The 20226-nt window shown below is 41.1% G+C and overlaps 1 protein-coding gene across 2 annotated transcripts in view; it reads left to right on the plus strand.

Annotated features, from left to right (window-relative positions):
- Positions 1 to 14548: 14548 nt before the first annotated feature.
- LOC126248829 (zinc finger protein rotund-like) overlaps positions 14549 to 20226 on the plus strand; it is a 910415-nt gene continuing 904737 nt past the window's right edge. For both annotated transcript variants that reach the window (XM_049950241.1, XM_049950242.1), the window contains exon 1: positions 14549 to 15367. In XM_049950241.1, coding sequence (XP_049806198.1) covers positions 15230 to 15367 — 138 coding nt within the window. In that variant the 5' untranslated portion in view covers positions 14549 to 15229. The remainder of the gene's footprint in view (positions 15368 to 20226) is intronic.

A 20226-nucleotide genomic window follows, 5' to 3' on the forward strand; every position in this document is an offset into this window, starting at 1 on the left:
AAAAATTCCGGTAGACTACTAAAACATGAGAATAAGTTTAGTGGCATCCAGACACGATGCCGTTCCTTCAACATCAAAATTTTCTTCCCGAGAACCCTTGACGGTGAAGCTCCGTTCCGCTGATGGCATATGTGAGTGCTGTTTTGATGCTGGCTCCGTGAATACTATTGTGAACATATCTTTAGCCACCCCGTGATTCCTTTATAAATTCTGTAATGACATCGTAAATTCATAAACCTAAGAGTACTGTCGCAGCGCAAAGAGATAGGGCCGATTTAAAGTTCTCCATTGTATTATAAACTCCTAGTTTATACGATTTAAAGCTTTTACGATGTCTCATCGCAGTGGAGTGCTGTGTCTCTGACACACTGCAGATCATAGACGTTATAATATTTCTGGGCATCACACTATTGGAATACTTCACTTCTATGGGATTAAAGCGCTGTACGCAGGCGTACACCCGTCCTCTAGTGGTTTTCGCAGTATCCCATCCCCCTTGTCAGAGACGAATTGCACGAGTAAGAAATTTCTCGCGGAAGTCCGTGTAGGGGATTTTCAGCATTACTGCTTCGCTAGTTCGTGCTGCTTCTTTTGCTAATTAACTTGCCTTTACACTGTGTGTATTACCGAGAGGTAACAGCCATTCAAATTTAATTACCTTCCCTGTTGTTACTGCTAGGAAATAAACCCGTCTATTATTTCCACAGTTTATTTATGAATACGTCAACTCCACTTCAGATGAGTTACAGCTTTTAGAACTCTCTCGGAGACACCAATAACTAAAGCCTTCATTAATTCAATATATTCTGCTTATTTAACGACCTATATGGTAACTGTAGTCTCCGACAGGACTGCTGACAATTCTTAGGGTAATTCGATTGCTTTTCAGAAAAGAAGCGACAGAACCGACTCATAATCGAACCCCGGTCGTTTGGACATGTAGTCTGACGCTTAACCATCTTTTTTCAAAATTTAGTTTTTATTTTCTCAAGCCAACATACCTTATTTTTGTGTATTTTCACAGACTATGTTTTTTACATATCCTAATATTGTCTTGTATTCTTGATTCTTACCAAGGCACTTGTCCCTCACCAACAAAATATTCGTTAACATTCCACGAACAAGCTTAGCCGAAGCACACGAGTTTCGAGGTCTTAGTAGGCTGCAGTGGGTCAGCGAAATAGGTGAAAATTTATTTTCCCCTTCTGTCTGCAGTATTCCACAGTACGTGTGGAACAAATATTTGTCAGAAACGCATGTAAAATACCACACATTAGAATAACAAGATCGACACGATTCAAAGATAAATTAATGATGTCATGAAGTATTCGAAAACAGTTAGCCATGATTCCGAATTGATTCCTGGCTAATTTTCAGCGGTAACAGAAAGCTGCCCTATCCACCCTTAAATTTTTTTTTACTCTATGGCTTGATGAAGTCCGTTCTTAACGTAACAAGTATCATCTCCAACGAAAACGTACGGTAGGATAGTATCCGAATCACCTGCAACAGGTTCCGGATGAGTTAAATTAAATTGGCAACAAATTACTTTGATATTGGAACGTTCGTACGTATGTCAACTCACAAGGGAAGCATACATTCAATGGGTCATCCAGTTTGCTCTTCTTTCACACTATTGTAGTGCTTATTAGATGTAACAATGAGCTTCTCACGTGTTTTCGAGAAATCGAGGTCCAAAGTTCTACTAGTGTGTTGAATAGAGTATGTGGGCGCCAGTCATAAGCAGTACCGTTAATGCAACTGGTTACCCAGCGTAGCACCAATATTAGTTTTGACCTAAAGAATAGTCAAAGGATGCATTGTTTGAAATTAAAACATAAACAATGGCAGATGATCCTCATAATAATAATCAGCATATGGCATTGGCGGCCGGGACACCCCTCGCGGGGCGGTTCGGCCGCCTCTCCACAAGTTCTTTAACGCCACTACGGCGACTTACGAATGAATGAGGATGAAATAATGATGAAAGACACAGAACACCCAGTCATGTCGAGGCAGAGAAAATCCCTGACCCCGCCGGGAGTCGACCCGGGACCCCGTGCGCGGGAAGCGAAAACGCTACCGCAAGACCACGAGCCGCGGACTAAAAATCGTTTAATAAATTTAGTCAATTGGTTTGTTCATTAGACGGACGCTTCAGATATTGTCAGGTAAAGCTAATATCGTCCATGGTGTATTTTTTGAAGTGGCAAGGCCGGAAACTTTGTAATTCCCCGTCAACTGGGTAAAAATAAATTTCAGGACAAAATTTGTAAAAGAATTGCTCATGGAAACGAGCTACATACGAGAATCTTGGCAGCCTTGAAGGAAAAAAAAACAAACAAACAAAACAAAAAATCAAATGAGGAAGTCAATGAAAGAGGAAACAGTGGGAGACAAAATAACATTGAGGAAAAGTATGCTGATATAAACTGACCATAACACAAAAAAAAGCATAAACAACCGACTTCATACATCTTATTTTAAGCCGTCGTGGTACAAAATAGTTCCTGGAACCGCGCGATCGCTACGGTCGCAGGTTCGAATCCTGCCTCGGACATGGATGTGTGTGGTGTCCTTAGGTTAGTGAGGTTTAAGTAGTTCTAAGTTCTAGGGGACTGATGACCTCAGATATTAAGTCCCATAGTGCTCAGAGCCATTTGAACCATTTTTACAAAATAGTCAATAAAGTAGTAGCTAAATGATTTTATTACGTATTTGGTCACAATTACACAAACAGCGAAAGTTTCATCAGCCACATACGGAAATATATTAAACGCACTTTTCGCAGATACTGCTTAGTAAGATGACATGAAGGACTGTGGCCTGAAAAAAAAAGACCTTTAATATTCAAAGTATGATCAGAGACGTCTAAAAAGCGAAATTGGTCGAAAGTGCAAAATGGCTAGACATAAATGGCTGGAGGCCAAAAGCAAGTCCATAGAGGCATACACCGTATTTTACGGACTGTAAGACGCACTTTTTTCTTCGAAAACTTGCCTCCAAAATTCAGGTGCGTCTTAGACTCTAAATTAATATAAAAATGTCCAATGCTTAATGTAAAATTCTCGCCAGTCTTAAAAATGACCAGGTATTCGATGTCGCGGCAAACATGTCTCTATCTGGCAACATTGGATTCAACTGGCAGCAGCAGTGCACCGATGCGACGAGTTGTGGGCATTCACAAGCTTGCTAACAGTGTCTCCCTGCCGCTCCGTCATCACAAACCCTGAACACTGTCTAGCCTATGATGCGTCATTGCAGTCTACGGTGCCAATGAACTTGAACTGATAATGTTTTGTGTTATCGGTAACAGTACAATATTTTTGTTATTAGCTGATTCCGTAATGGAAAACATAAAAGGTATTTATATGATGCAGGCTACAAATTGAAAGTAATAGCATATGCCGAAGAACATGGAAACAAATGAGTTCAGCGGCATTTCGGCCCTCCACCACAGAAAAAACCATTCGTGCTTGGCGGACTAGTAAAGAACTGAAAAAAAAAGAAAGACTATATGTGCAAATAGAGGACTGAATGAAAAATGGCCAAAACTAGATAACCTACTGAAATGGATTCAAGACCACCGTCAAAATGGCATTGGATTTAATATAAAAATAATTCAAATACACGCTCGTAAACTAGCACTACGGTGGCAGTTCACAGACTTTAATGGTGGAGTTGGTTGGTGCTACAGGTTTATGAAGCGTCATGGACTTCACATGTGAAACAAAACCAAAATATCTCAGAAAATGCCACTAGAGGATGAGGAGAAAATATTGTCTTTCCATTGCGTTATTATTAAGCATCGAAAGAAAGCCAGTGTGGAACTAAGCCAAACAGCGAATATAGACGAAACTCCTCTGACATTCGATGTGCCGAGTAACAGAACTGTTGCTATGAAAGGTGCTAAAACTGTAACTATAAAAACAAGTTGACACGAAAAAATTGCAGTACACTACTGTCTTTTCATGTTGTGCTGATGGTATTAAACTTAATCAAATGATCAAATGGTTCAAATGGCTCTGAGCATTATGGGACTCAACTTCTGAGGTCATCAGTCTCCTATAACTTAGAACTACTTAAACCTAACTAACCTAGGGACATTACACACATCCATGCCCGAGGCAGGATTCGAACCTGCGACCGCAGCGGTCTCGCGGTTCCAGCCTGTAGCGCCTAGAACCGCACGGCCACTACGGCCGGCAATCAAATGATCATTTTCAGCCGCAAGTAAATGCCGAAACCTTCTGAAATAGCACCAGGTGGTGTTGTTCACGTACATGACAAGGGTTGGATGGACGAGGCTGGTATGAAATTATGGATTAACAGAGTCTGGGAGAGAAGTAAAGGTGCTTTGTTGAAGAACAGTTCTCTTCTTGTGCTACATCAGTTAGGTAGTAAGTTGAAAAATTCTGTGAAAGAGAAAGAGAGCCAGGGAAATACAGAGCTTGCTGTTATTTCGGAACGACTTACTTAAAATTGCAGGCTCTTGATGTCTCGATAAATAAATCATTCAAAGTGTATATGAGACAGGAATGGAACAAATGGATGATGGATGAAAACATGAATACACGTTGAAGGGAGTTTTAAAACGACCTACAAGCAAACACGTGTGGCAGTGGATAAAACAATCGTGGTCTAGGGTGAGAAAATACATTATTGTTATATCTTTCAAGAAGTCCAGCATAAGTGACGCTCAGTGAAGACCATCTTATATATGAAAAGGACAACGATAACGACGAAGAGGAGGAAAAAGAAGAAAGTTCAGATGCCGATTTTCAGGGATTTTAAAGGTTACTTCGGTTTTATAAACTAAGAATTTTTTAATTTGCCTTTGCAATGCAATGGTAAAAATGTTATTTTTTTAAAAAAAGCTTAAAACTTAAGATGCGTCTTATAGTCGGTAGCGTCTTGTAGTCCTTAAAATAGGGTAGAGGGTAGTCAGAAACAGTCTGAAAAACTTGTAATGGTGCTGCAGGGTAGGTTGTGCTGACAAATAATTGTTAAGAAAAAATTCGATACGTTGCGCCGCTTTCGAGCCAGTTAGGATTGTGGTTAGTCAATCAGGCCGTTGCGAGCAGTAATTCAAGTGGACCATCAGATAAAATTAGTCTCAGTTGCTTTCATAGCGTAGATGAAAGCGCACGTGACTGTGTAGCCTTTGGCTCAGGTTCGATCCTTACTAACGTCCCATGCTCTATCATTGTATCGCTGTCCTGTTACGTTTTAGGAAGCCAAACGAAGAACACATTCGGCGTCACCGTCTCTGGCGGCCGCTAGCGCGCGCAACGACTTGATTGGCTAACTTCAAAGCTAACTGGCTCGGAAACGGCACAACGTATCTAATTTTTCCTCAACAATTATTTCTCAGCACAATATACTCTTCAGCACCCCTACAAGCTTTTCAGACTGCTTCTGACTACCCTGTATGACTCGGAGTAAGATCGATACCACCTAAAATTTAATTAGAGTGGCCTTCGGAGAAAAAATAAGCAGCTGTATGAATAACAAGAGCTCATACGAAAAACCATAACTAAGCAAAGATAGGAAAGCTGAAAAGTAGAACTAATACATATAGGGGCTGCACAAGGAAAATGAAGGCAAGATTGTATAATGCGATGAGGAAGTAGATGAAGATGAGATGGGACATATGGTATTACGAGAAGAATTTGACTGAGCGCTGAAAAACCTACGTCGAAACAAGGCTACTGGAGTAGACAACATTTCCTCAGAATTACTGATACCCTTGAAAGAGTCAGCCATGGCAAAACGTTTCCACCTGGCGTTCAGGATGTTTGAGACTGGGGAAATACCTACTGACTTCAAGATGAATGTAGGACTTTAATTTCCAAAGAAAGTAAGTGCTGGCACATGCGAATATTACCGAATAATCAGTTTAATAAGTCACGGTTGCAAAATACTGACAGAAACTATTTACAGAAACATGGAAAACTTGTAGAAGCCGAAGACGGGAAGATCGCTTTGTGTTCCCCTCCATATTTGCCAAGGTTGTTTCGACTCCGCTCCAAAAGTCCCGCAGCGAAGCCCTTACACATCCTCCATACAGTCCCGATCTCTCCCCAAGCTATTTCAACATTTTTTGGAGACCTGAAGGAAGACGTTCGTGGGCGTCTATTTGCTATGGACGAAGAGCTGCCCAACTGGGTGCAATCACGGTTCCGTAGGCAACCGCAAATATTTTTCCATGAAGACACAACCATCTTGTCTCACAATAGATAAATGTATTAACAGTTCCGGCGATTACTTTTAGCATAATAAACAGTTTACTTACTTTTTTCTATCTGACGACCCTACAGGGACACGCGAGTCAATACTGACACTTCGATTTATCTTAGAAGATACGTTAAATAAGGATGAACTTACGTTTATAGCTTTTGTATACTTAGAGAAAACTTTCAAGATTGTTGAATGGAATACACTATTGGCAATCTTAAATGTTACAGGAAGCGAAATGTTATATTCGACTTTTACAGAAACCGGACGACAGTTGTGAGACTCGCAGGACATGAAAAGGAAGCAATAGTAGTGCCTATCACCGATGTTATTCAATCTATGCACTGAACAAGCAGTAAAGGAAACCAAAGGAACATTTGGAGAAGAAATGAAAGCTCAGGAAGTAGAATAAAATTTAGAAGTTTACCCACGATTTTGTAGTTCTGTCAGAGGCAGCAAAATACTTGGAAGAGCAGTTGAATGAAGGATATAAAATGAACATTAACAAAAGCAAAACACAGGCAATGGAATGTAGTCGAGTCAAATTAGGAGACGCTGAGGGAATTAGATAACGATATGAGGCATTGAAAGTAGTCGATGAATTTTGCTTTTGGTCAGTGAAATAACTGATGATGGCTGAAGTAGAGAGGATGTAAAATGCTGATAGCAATAGCGAAAGAAGAATTCCTCGAAAACATCTAATATCAATTTAAGTGCTAAGGAGTCTTTTCTGAAGGTGTTTGTAGTGTAACCTTGTACTGAAGTGAAACGTGAGCGATAAGACGTTCATAAGAGAAGAGAATAGAAGCTTTTGAAATGCAGTACTACAGAAGAATCCTAAAGATTACATGGGTAGAGCGTGTAAATAATGAGAAAGTTCTGAAACTAAATGGAGAGAAGGAAATTTGTGGCATAAATTGACTAAAAGAAGCTATCGATTTATGATGTACATTCTGAATCAGTTTAGTATTGGAGGGAAGTGTGGGGGGTAAAAACTGTAGAGGGAGACGAAGTGGCAAATACAGTAAGCAGATTCAAACAGAGAATAAGAGTCTCGCATAGGACAGAGTAGTGTGGAAAGCTGCATCAAACCAGTCTACAGCAGCAACAACAACACAAGAGCTCACTCTATATACAATGTATAAATAGGCTGGATTAAGCTTAGTTTAATTTAAAAATGTGTATATATTAAGAAACGGAAAGGTTTCTGGTGCGAACAAAGGAAAAAAATTAGTCGTTCAGTTATTTGTTTAAATCACTTTATTATGATTTATTTGGTTCAAATGGCTCTGAGCACTATGGGACTTAACATCTATGGTCATCAGTCCCCTAGAACTTAGAACTACTTAAACCTAACTAACCTAAGGACAGCACACAACACCCAGCCATCACGAGGCAGAGAAAATCCCTGACCCCGCCGGGAATCGAACCCGGGAACCCGGGCGTGGAAAGCGAGAACGCTACCGCACGACCACGAGATGCGGGCTATGATTTATTTATCCAGTTTGATGTAACGCGAGGTCACTTACTGTGAAGTGTCGGCTAGGCAAGAATAGGCCTCACCTCTCCAGAGACACAGTCGAAGAGTCAGGGCGAAAAGCTGCAGACAGCAAAGACAGAAAGATCCTTTGTGCACCTCCAGTCTTAATTTATGGGTGAATTGAAATCAAATGTGTGTGTGGCTAGCGCCTACCGTCGGGTAGATCAGTCGCCTCTTTTTAGTTGACGCCCTTCCGGCGACTTGCCTGTCGATGACGATGAAATGATGAAGACAATACAACTTCTAGTCCCCGAGCGCAGAAAATCTCGGACGCGGCCGGGAAATGAACCCGGACCCTCGCAAGGCATTCTACGGCGCTTCCCACGCAGCTAGAGAGGGGGAAAAACGCTGTCTGAAATTATGAGTCGGGCAAGGAACACACGTCGCATTCAAAGCTGCATATAATATGCTGTAATATACGAACTTCATTTTTATTTTGTATTTTATTATTTTAAATAAACTTCAATTATTGTCAAAAAATGTTCATATGCCAGACTAGAAGTCTTTCTTTTTTCCAAATCTTACACCAAACACCTGTACCATTACAACGAATCATTTTTTTCGGAAAGGAATCATAATAATGATAATAAACGTAGTATTAGTTTTATGGCGAGATATAATCAAAGTATAATAACGGAAATAGTTATCGATACATTCGTGCGCTTATTCCCGTGAAGCCATTGCTCATGGACCATCGACAGAAAGCAGCTGTGTTCCCTAGTTGTGCAGGGGGCCGGCTTTGCCTGTTTTCCTAACTGCTGTTTTACAAACAGCTTCATTTCGATGCTAGAAGTGAGCCAGCTGTTATACAATTGTTCACAAGCGCTCAGGACCATAGTTCGCTATTGGGCACTGCAAAATTGGAAAGGAGCTGTGACCGGGATCTTCAGCTGAAGAGTCATCGTACGATACTAAGTGGCTGACTAGAGAAAAATGATGAGATTCAGCCTTAGAACGGAATGATTGTTATCTGCAGCCTTGGGGGAAAGGAATGGAATGCCAAAATAATCCACAATGCATTTCAAATGGCGGCATTCTTAAATGCTGTTAACGGAACGGGATGTAAACAACATTGGACTTTATATATATTACCACATTACATAGGTTACATTATGACTTCGACATTTCCTGCGACTGTTCGTGCAAATGAACAGGCCAGATATCTGAAAGAGACACATATTTAGATATTACAACATCTAGACATTAACAGAGTGTGTACTCTGCATACATAGGAACATAAATTGGAGAAATAATGTTCATTCAATAACGTTTTTTTAACAGCGATAAAGTCAGTTGTATTGAAATAGAAAAATGCAGATGTTTTGACGTTACTTGGTACTGAGACGTATGAGTAAGGTGCCGGGAAGACACTTTTTCTATTGCTTGACTTCTCAGCGGCTTACCTTACAAATTTCGTCAAGAACATCCATTATGAATTTCCTTTGATCATTAATATATTTTATCAGTGCTATTTCCTTAATTCTGATATCATATTTCGATCTTTTGCATAACGGACGTTATCTCGTAACTTCACTTTCACCGTCCGCTACAGGCCTAAGTGAAGAGACTTCGTGTTGAAGTTCCGTCTAGTTTGAACACGATTTGACGTTCCGTTCTGTTAACGTCCAGCGTGAATAGGCCTTAATGCGGTTGCGCTAACGCCGCTACTGACGACTAGGCTTTCGTACGTACCAACAGCCTCGTAAAATTTCGAACCTCGATATCTCAAAAACGACCGAGAAGCGCATCGTTCTAGAGCAGCGTTTGTTACAAAAGCGTGCGAAAGATGAGCGGGGTGGGTGGATGGCAGATAAGGTGATAGTCGGCCTCAGCAGGTTTTGTGGCGCAGCCTTGGAGTCAGAGTGGCCGGCAGCGGCAGTGAAGTCGCCGCCAGCGCTGCCCGCGGCGGAAAAAGTGACGCGTCGGCCCACCAAAAGAAAAAAACACGCCGCTCTCCCGCTCATCCGGAAATGTACGGCAATCACTTAGCCCCAGCTCCTCAAACTACACTCGTGTCCAGCTAGCGAGTATTTCAAACTACATCTATGGCCATACTCTGCTAACCACTATCGAGCGGTACTTCCCACTGTAACATACTTTAGGGTTTCTTCCCGTTCCATTCGTTTATGGAGTGTGGAAGGAACGACTACTTAAATGCATCTGTGCGCTTTGCGCGCTATAATTAGCGACGTTACGATATTACTTTTACGAGTGAGAGTAGTTTCTTATAAAGCTTTCATTATCACCTCGAAAAAATAGTTATGTAATTAAGTCGTTTGTCGATACAGCATACAGGGACTTTGTTTCGGCTGCTGTACTGGTGTGCTACGATACTGCAGCGCGCGCTTTCAGTGTATACCATCACTGCAAACATGTACCTCCAATTTAAAAAGAAGCTATTACGAAACTTTTTTTTCGGGGTGATAACTAAAACTTTATTATCACTCCTTGTAAGTACAACGGCACAATAAGTGACTTAAAAATACAGGAATTAAGTCGAGAATGTCTACGTATTTCATACCACCGAAGATGCATCAATAAATAATGGTGCAGCGCATCTGGCAAAACGAAATTTCTGTTTATTCAGTTGCACATTGACAGAAATAAACTAAGACTTCTTAACATTAAATCGGTAATTCTGTACTATCTTAGGAAATATTAGAGTAGCAGCATCAGAAGTATCGCATGTGTATCGTGGACAATAACAATCTTTCGCAAAAAAGTTAATAAGAATTTAAATATATGCAGTATCTTTATAGCATCCTGGAAACACAAGTGTAGTAACTTGAATTGCATTCCATGAGCAGTCTGTAATAAAATGGTACATGGCTCTAAGCACTATGGGACTTAACATCTGAGGTCATCTGTCCCCTAGACTTAGAACTACTTAAACCTAACTTAAGGACGTCACACACAACCATGCCCGAGGCAGGATTCGAACTTGCGACGGTCGCAGCAGCGCGGTTCCGGGCTGAAGCGCCTAGAACCACTCAGCCACAGCAGCCGGCTATAATCAGTATCTTTGATTTCAGAAAGGTGTATCATTAATGTTAAGTATCTATGTAGTATACAGAAAACACAAGTGCATTCCCGAGAAATTCATTCTACAGTGTACAGCTCAGGTTTCAGAACTGTGTAGCACTAATATTAAGTATCTCCTAAGCTGCCTTGGTAAAGTGATTCGAGTACTGATTTCGTACATAAGTTGGTTCATGACAACACAAAAATTTCCATATTTCTCCTTGTATTCCAAATAACTCCTTTCGAATTCAAGAAAAACTTAAAAAACAAAGGTATATTAATTAATAGCTAACGACAATTCTAGTATCAAAGCTTTTGTTATGATGTTGTCGAGGTATCGTAAAAAAATCGTACTGGTTTCAGTACCAAATACCTTAGCGAATCCTATACTGAAACGTCCTTAGTCTCATTTTGCCCTCGCAGTAACTAAGGAAGCGATTTGCAGGGAGTTGTAGTTTATTCCTAGAGTCGCCCCTTAATGCTGAGTCTTGGAATTTTGCATGCAAGCCTTTGCGTGACAGAAGGCGTCTTTCTAGAACCGTCTACCACTTGAGGTTTCTCATTATTCCCCTGACACTCTCAAACAAATCTTTGGCCCTTCGCCGTCCTTTGTATACCCTGTTAGACCTATTTTGTGTAGGCCTTTACACATTTCAGAAATATTCGTAAGCAATCTCCTTTGATGACTGACTGCATTTTCACAATACACTAACAATATACTACTCGAGTATAAGCACAACAGAGAACTGCACGGTTAACGAGGAAGAATGTACGTAGCCCAGCTAGCAGGAGGGCGCCTCACGCCGCTAGAAGTCAATAGTGGCTGGCCGCGTCGTCCTGTCTCCACAAGCTTCCTTTGTCAGCTCCCTGCACTTGGCACTCGATAACGGCACGCGAGACAAGAAATTGCCGATGACATCTTAATTCTGTCAGAGGCGGCACGAGACGTTGGAGATCTGTTGTACGAAATGGACAGTGGCTTCCAAACAGAGCATTAGATGTACAGCAACAAAAGTATGACACGGGTAATGGAGCGTCGTCGTATCGAGACAGGTGATGCTGACGGAACTGAGACACAGAAAGTGTAAACGAGTTTTGATATTTGGGCAGCCAAGTAACTGACAACGTCAGAACTAAACAGAATACAAAATACAAACTGGCAGCAGCAAGAAACACGTTCCTATAACGAGGAAATAAATTAACACTGAATATAAATTTTAACTGTAAAGAAGTCTTTGCTGAGATTATTTGTTTGGAGTGTAGCGCCAATAAATTTTAACTGTAAAGAAGTCTTTGCCAAAATTATTTGTTTGGAGTGTAGCGTCATATGGGCGATAAATCGCACAGGGAGGAAGGAAATAGAAGCTTTTGAATTGAATGCTACCAAAGAATCTTGTAGGTTAGGTGAGTAAATCGGATATTTAATAAATATATGCTCGAACAAATCATTGGGAAAACCATCTTGAAATCACAAATCGAGTAAAGGAAAGAGTAAGCTGATAGTACACTCCCAAGGTATCAAGATTAGTTAATGTGCTAATGGAGTGTAAGAGGTACTAACTAAAGAGGGAGACGATAGTTTGATTACAGTAAGCAGATCAATTGTTTGTAGGATGGTAGTTATGTAGATATAAAAAGACATGCATGGGGCGGAGGGCTGCATCAAAAGGGTCTTCGGACTGAAGATTAAAACAAGAATGGAACATATGTTTCGGAGACCACTCATAAGCATTCTAGAGGCTAGTATGCCATCGACATGAGTAAGCAATACTGAACAATAAAGAAGCGTTTCACTGTTCTTGAGGTATGACGGCTGAAAATATATTAGACATCCCACATTTTGGTCATACAAATCATGCAGACGAAAAAGGACTGTTCTGAGACAGGGAATCATTGATCAGAAACAAAGTATTTCATGTGATATGAAGTCTTCAGTGAACAATGGCTGCAAGGCACGCATATGTCTGCTGCTTGCGTTTCGTAGCAAGCAACTGAGTGTCCCCACAAACGTTGGTGACGCTACATTGAAAAATAATGCACAGCCGTCTGTTACGCACCAACAGCGGAGTTTACATCAGTTTATGGTATATGACTTTTTGTCGACGACGGAGTATTACACGTTGTGGAAATTTTCAGACATAATTTCAGTGTATGGTGCAGCAGGATGCAGTGCCCTAAAAGGCGAACGGAAGTTCAGATAAAGCAACATGTGCCAAGTTAACGTGGAAAAAATTTATTGCTGTGAAAATTAACGTACGAAAAATTTGGATATTTCAAGCCACCTGGGAAAGGTTCTAAACAAAGAATGAGTCGCCACCTAATATTGAGAAGTTAGTGTTGGATTGCGTCGGGAAGGACCCGTCCAATTGCCCGTGAACCACACGCTTCGAAAAATACGATGTAGACCGCAGGTGGCGCAGCAGTTACACTCTTATAACACAAACCGTGTGCAGCCAATGGACCCACATGATTCTGAACCAAAAGCTCAATTACGGCAATGGATTACGTTGTAGGCCATGCACTGATACTGGCAGTCTTCTCTTTGAACGTTTGTTATGAGCTCAAGTTGTTGCTATAACGGGTCATTATTTTTGTAAAAAAAAAAAAAACGAAATATTCATTTCCGACCACTTGTGCCTTATCTCAGAGAACTCAGCCTAAGATCATCTAACATCTGCATAATTTTCATCTCAGAGGTTACAGCCTGTGTAACTCTAAAAATATGTGTTGTGAACTATGCGTGCGTGCTATAACAAAACACAGTTCTATACATTTTATAAGTTGTATGTAACTGCTGATAAATCGTCTATTCCAGTGTCAATAGTCCAGTTAACATTTATTCAGCAACGCTGATTGAAGGGAGAATATCAGTTACTATATTCAATCTAACACAGTGCAAAACAAGAGCCCTGACCTGACCATGTCAAAGCAAAAACCAAAGAGGTAATAGAGAATTCGGAAAGTGTGAATTTAAAAGAATGGTAACACGCACGTATTGACGACTGCTGAACTGTCCCATCATTTAATTCTGATTTACACGAATTTAGATATATCGAAAACTATCTACCAACATTTGATAAAAACTAGAATGTTTTACAGTTAAGACTTTTTTTAGAATTGAAATACATTTATATTTACCTCTGCACTCCGTTACGAGTCGTTAGGTACATAGAAATAGGTAGGGTAAAGTATTATTGACTGGTCAGTAATATCATACAGAATTTTGGCTTAAGTCTTTCACTTCTTCGGACTAGAGACAATTCTGTCTTCGCATACGGTAGGCATAAACTGTGCTCTATAGCAAGCAGTGATCAGTATGACAGAACGATTTGGTGATGGTTATCTTACTGTTCGAGTGCGCCTTAAACGTAGACAAACATGTGGCGCATATTAATTCATACATTTCTTCTCTCGAGGGGCAACGGAAAGAGTTCAGCACCCTGAAGTGGCGATTCGGGAGAAATCGCTCTGGTTCTGGCGGTGTAAGAAACGAGTAAACAAAGCAAGGAGCGCATTTCGGAAGGTAATTTGGCTGTAGATGCGCTGCGATATCGAGCAGCGTGGCAGCGTGCATCGGAGCGCAGCGCATTATGAATGGCGCTACGCGAGTGGTAGCCGCGTACATGTGCCGGCCGGTGGTGGGGGCAGCAGCGGGGCTGGAGGAGGCACCCTTTCCGTCATCACGCACGACAGTAGCCGAAGGGGGCAGCCGAGAGCAGCCGAAGTGCCGCCAGCCAGGCGAGCGGGAGCGGGAGATCGGGGTGTCGCGTGCGCCTTCTTGTTTGTATTTCGTGCGGTGTTCCAAACGAAACGGCCAGATATACACCTCACGGCCGCTGCCGCCTGCGCTCCCGCGTCACATTTTCGCCCGTTATTCTGCATGTCAGCCGCTGCGAGCGCCGCAACGATGAAGAACTCGCCGCCGGCGTCCGACGCTCGCATTTCGAAGCGACTTGCCACCAGACAGTGTCGCCCGCTGTTAATTTGAGTGTTATATTGCCCGAAAGCTACCGCGCGCGCGCGCGGCCGGGTATTTTGTGAAGTTTCCGACAGTTGACAGTCGTCTGCGGCGAGTGACAGTTGCCGCGAACTCCAGTGTCGTCTGCACGAAGCAGAAGCTCTTTTCCTGCAGGGGCCTAAATGGCAACAATAGAGATGGGAAACTGTCAGCACGGCAACAATTAGGCGCGCGGTTGGGGAGCTGGCGCCAGGAGAACTGGCGCGCCACCCCACCGTGTCAAAACAGATTTGCAGCAGCCGACATCGCGTGTGCCAGTGCGTTTGCCAGCTTGTCAGCATAGTTAAACTATATCTGTCTGTTTCTCCCGACATGTACGTTACGACATTATCGGGGTAGACTTTGTACCTACGTACATACGTCGTCGTCCCAGTACTGCACCGCCGGCCGCCGCAACAATCGACGCCAGCGAGATGTACCCGTGGTATCGAGATTCTGTGAGCCAGCTAGGGCAATTCTGCCCGCCGGCGAACCCCATGTCCACAACCATCAAGACGGAGAACGGCTACAACGACTGCATGCTGGCGCTAGATTACGCTGCACAGACCAAGGTAAGTCCAGTGCATAATACAAATAGCGCCATTTTCAAACGCACCTGTTTCCCGTGCATACCTGTAGTTGTCAAACACAACCCGTGGTACCGGTATGCAAAACAAAAATACATGTCTTCTGTGTGCTAGGCCAAGATAATCTATCAAAGTAGATGAAGTTTGTGAACCTCTAGCTAGTTCAATGCAAAGTGATAACTTATTTATTTACTAATATGCAAGTACAGATAACTAGTTAAGCACGTAACAGTCATTGCGAGTGTTGCATGTAGTTGGCGTCGTAAAAATTATAACTGGCATTTGACGCAAAACTACATGGAAACTGCTGAAACGATATGAACATGAAATTCTTTGAAAACAAATTTACGAGTGTAAACATACAGTGGTTTTTTTCCCTGTGGATGTAGTATGAGAAAAAATTAGCTAGAAAAATTTCGTTTACAAAACATAGTCTTTGATCATCTATGCCTGTGAAATACAGAATAATAAATACAGTAGACGAAGCGAGTCACGAAAATGTTTGGAATTTGCTTCTGTTATCTGCATCGCTGACTTTTCTACAAAATTTCATAAAGATTGTAATACACTCATATAAATATTATTTTTTAAACAACATGTCGTTGTAGTGATGTGTGGATAAGAGCAGCAGCGTTTTGTGCTTAAATCTTGGACGATACAATTGACTCATAATTAGGTACGAGTATTTCGATGTCAAGAAGTGACCATGTTACACCACCAGTGAATGTGCTGCCCACCTGGAACTTAAAATTACTGTCCAGAAGCAGCGTCTCTGATGGTATGCCGCCCGGGCATTTTTCGCAAACAATACTTTGATAATGTTTAGCCACATTTATTGGAAATTTTCGTCAGTTTCACAAATATTGAAGACCAATGTTAGAGATGAGTATTATTAGCCAACGTAGGTGCATTCAGGTATGATATAGTTGCGCAACCCAGTTACGTACTTACTGAAACATCTACTTTTGTTTAATTGTGGGTTATGTCATGAATTATAAACTACTTAGATGCGCTGTGGGATTGAGTACAGCAGTGGAAAAATTTGGTCCAGTCCACCTGCTGGCGGTGAATGTCTCTGTTGTCATAATTATAACAAACCATGAGGCATGAATCAGATTGAATCCGTTTAACGTCAGTGAAAACGACACTTGAGCTGACAGATTGATTCCCTCGTCGTGTAAACATGCGCGGATAAAAGTCCATCTCTTTTTGATATGCTGTAAAATTTCTTGTTCGTACGTCAACATCTGCGATTCCGCGTATTGTTTTTGCATTCCTCTGTGTAATTTCGCGTTTGATTTGCGTAAAATCGTAACATTTGCCACATGAAGTGCGCAGATAGGCGTCGTTGTTCAATTCCTAAATTTCGCTTTTAAACATAGTCACACTTCCCACAAGTCTTTAGTTTCGTATTAAATTTTTTAGCGCTTACTTTCCGGTTGTTATTGTTACGGGTTATAAATTTCATTTTTTCCTATTAACGTTTTTTATTCTTCTATTATTGTTGAAGAACTTGTTGAAGATCAACATTAATTTTGTCAGCTACAATAGTGACGTTACATCTTCTAGCAATTATTATAATTAAATAAATGCAACAAGCAGCTGAACAGCTTATAACACATGTCCGCGTGATAGGCATTCGAAAGATATCCACTCTTCGGTCTTGCGTAGTGTATAAATGAAAATATAAATATTCGGAATTGTAATCTGACATTTCTTTGCGCCCGAGTCAAATGGAACACCAGCGGGAAACATGGAATATTGTTCCATATTGGAAGGCGATGTGTTGGCCGACACTTCTGTGGTGATTTGTAACTAAGAAATATATATCTCCTCCTCTGGAAACATACACTACGAATGTCATCAGCAAGTGATGTCAGTTGACACACGTTGTATAAGTAAAATGCAAGTTCTCTGTTGTGATTCGTGTAGGCCCGTTAGTAGGATCGTGTATCTATTATTGTACAGCTATCCGATGAAATGTTCATTTCGTCCCCACATTTACGTACGCTAGAAGGTATTAAGACAGTTAATTTGTTTATACACTGCACAAAACAGACACGAAGTATCTTTTTTACAAGGATCTTCTTAAACCCATTTCCTCCTTTGTTGTTCTTCGTTTTGCCGCCATCTGGCAAATATTTACAATTGATGTTCGCTAGACAAGAGAGGAGTTAATCTTATAACAGAAGGGGGTATTGCAAATATATTACGCCACCTTTACTTTAATGGTAGGCACATACAAATAAATAGAAACATAAATCATGAAAACCACTAGGGGAAAACCTTAAAAGTCTTTTCTGTACTGTTTACTAATTAGAGAGAGAGAAAAGAAATTTAGTAGAGGCTGAACGCGCCAGTCGCCTTTCCTGTGGAAACTGAGTTTTCTTTGTGTTTTAATATGAAACAGAAAAACATATTTGAGGGGCGGGGGGAGGGGGTGGCAGCGTCAATAAACCCCTGCAGTGATAATGCTACACCTAAAATATTTTCAACAACATAAGATATTGACTTATCCTTTTCATCTAGCAAAATAGTTTTTATTATTTGTCTGCTATATGATCTCGCCCGTGTTGTCTACAACACTTTTTCCAGATATGAGCAATATCACTTACTACACCAACCTCGTTTTATGAGCGTTCCTTGCAAAGCTAAGTAATGAAAAATTAAACACAGATTTTACAACATACTGCCACGCTCCACTTCCGTTCTTTCAGTGATTTTCTAAATAGCCGGAATTCGTTTGCAGACTTCTAGCTCCTGAAAGAAGCAACACTTCAGATTCATCACTTATCATGGTTTTAAACAGGAAAATTTGAATCTCTGGACGTGCAGTGTGTTGCGCGGGAAAATACCGTTCGTAATTCAGCCGCCGGCTCAGCGTTATTATATTCTACAGAACAAGACCACAGTTAGGCCTATACCAGGCAGTTTACAGTTCGCTACTGCACTTCTTCAATCAAGTATGGAAGTAATACTATAAATATGTCCACTAGTGCGTTCTAGATAATTCTACTAGCAAAGCAACAGATGAAAAGTAGTCGATTCTTCTGTCGGTAGTAGGAGACAGTAAAGTTTGGACAACTGGATGCGAGTGCGTGCACCACTTCCAGATAGCTTTCCTTCCACATTCAAATACAGAGGGCACTGTACAAAGCTAACAGTTTTCAAGTGTATTCAGCTCGCTATCCCGACGCAGTTGTCTTTGTCCACATCTTATGTCTTTGCAGGTAATTCACCTAAACTGGCAAATGTTCTTCTCGATATCGATGCCCAGACTACATGAATTTCTGCTTTACTAATAAAACTTCGATGTGACTGAAAAAAAAGCAACCAAGTCACTTATCCCGCTTTACAGAGTACAGTGGACAGTGGACAACGTAAGATGCCTGTAAACGCAATTGAAAATTTCTCAGGAGTGCTTACTTCTTTCATGCATCGTAAAGGTGGTTTTAACCAAATAGTAGAGCATAAAAATTTCCTAATAATTTTAACCAAGAGTGAAGGTTGCTAACACAGTGAAAAGGAAAATAAAAATAAAGTATGAACTCTGGGGCAAATGGCAATGGCAAAGTAGATAAACATAATATTAACTTATCTGTGTCGCTACTACATAAATTTGCTATTACGTGTCATATATTACAAGAGCTGATCGTAAGTAAATGCTCCTTATGGGGCGTCGGGTACACCGGAACAAAAAATTAGTGCCTCGAAAAATTTTAAATGTAAAGGAGAACAGTTTTGTTTACAGACGTCTGAAAGAAATTAACTTCACTCGAAGAAAATTCAAATTAGTAACATTCAAATATGCTGTAATTATGTTCAGGCCCAATCCTTAAACGTAATTTTCAAACATATATGATGTTCTTACGACAAGATTTCCTTTTACGTCAAACCATTTTCTTTGCGTGGCTGATTTGAGTTAAACGACAACAATAAATTATACGTCAGGATGACAAAGAATTATGTGGACTAAAAACAGCCGTAGAGGAAAATGGCATCATTTAACAAACATTAGTGCGAAGTCAGTGCAGTCTTGGGCAGAATGATATTACTGTTTCAAGTAACAGAACATTATGAACTTGTGCCTGAAGATGACATAGCCCACATTTGTAAGTGTGGTAGACAACCAAAAGTACTGTAACACGCACAGATAAAAGAATATATCGGTAAATCTAAGCAGTATGTACCAAATAACGTCAATGAAACGTAAATGTAATGCGGCTAGCAAGTTTTAGTCCAGTGGGCACTGGCGGCTAGATTGGCCGAAGAAATGTTCACAGAACGGATCGGTCGGGCGCCCTTCAGTCGGCGCAGTGCATTAAAAAATAATGGCCCGCAACAGTTTGTGGAAAGAAGAGGCGGCCGTGGCCGGCCCAACTCCTTTCTTCTCGCTTCTCGCCGAGAACGGCCGAAAATTTGTTGCTCGTCCGCTTCTTTTTAACATATTCCCGGCTGAGACTAATTGGCGCGACAGAAGGGCCGCATTAGCGACGCGCCCTCACACCGCCTCTTTCAATCAAACATCCTCGCCTCCACACCTGTAGCCTGCAACCTACTCCACATCACAGCCCGTGCAAAGCAAATTTAAATTGCTGCTCTTTACAGACGATTGCTAGATTCGTGTTCATTTGACAGTTTCGCCGTCTGTGTCTTATATGGAAGCAAGTATCTGGAACCACAAATAACTTTTGCACAAGGAAACAGGGTATCCGTTTGTAGATGAATTTGCATAGTGTTCTGTTGCAGTTTGTCGTAATATATTCAGACAAAACTGAAACTGCCGCTTGTTATGGTGGAATGGTAACTTCGTGTCCAGCTCATAATTTTCAAGCTGCATCTTA

This window comes from Schistocerca nitens, chromosome 3 (genome assembly GCF_023898315.1).
Source record: "Schistocerca nitens isolate TAMUIC-IGC-003100 chromosome 3, iqSchNite1.1, whole genome shotgun sequence".
Classification (NCBI taxonomy): domain Eukaryota; kingdom Metazoa; phylum Arthropoda; class Insecta; order Orthoptera; family Acrididae; genus Schistocerca; species Schistocerca nitens.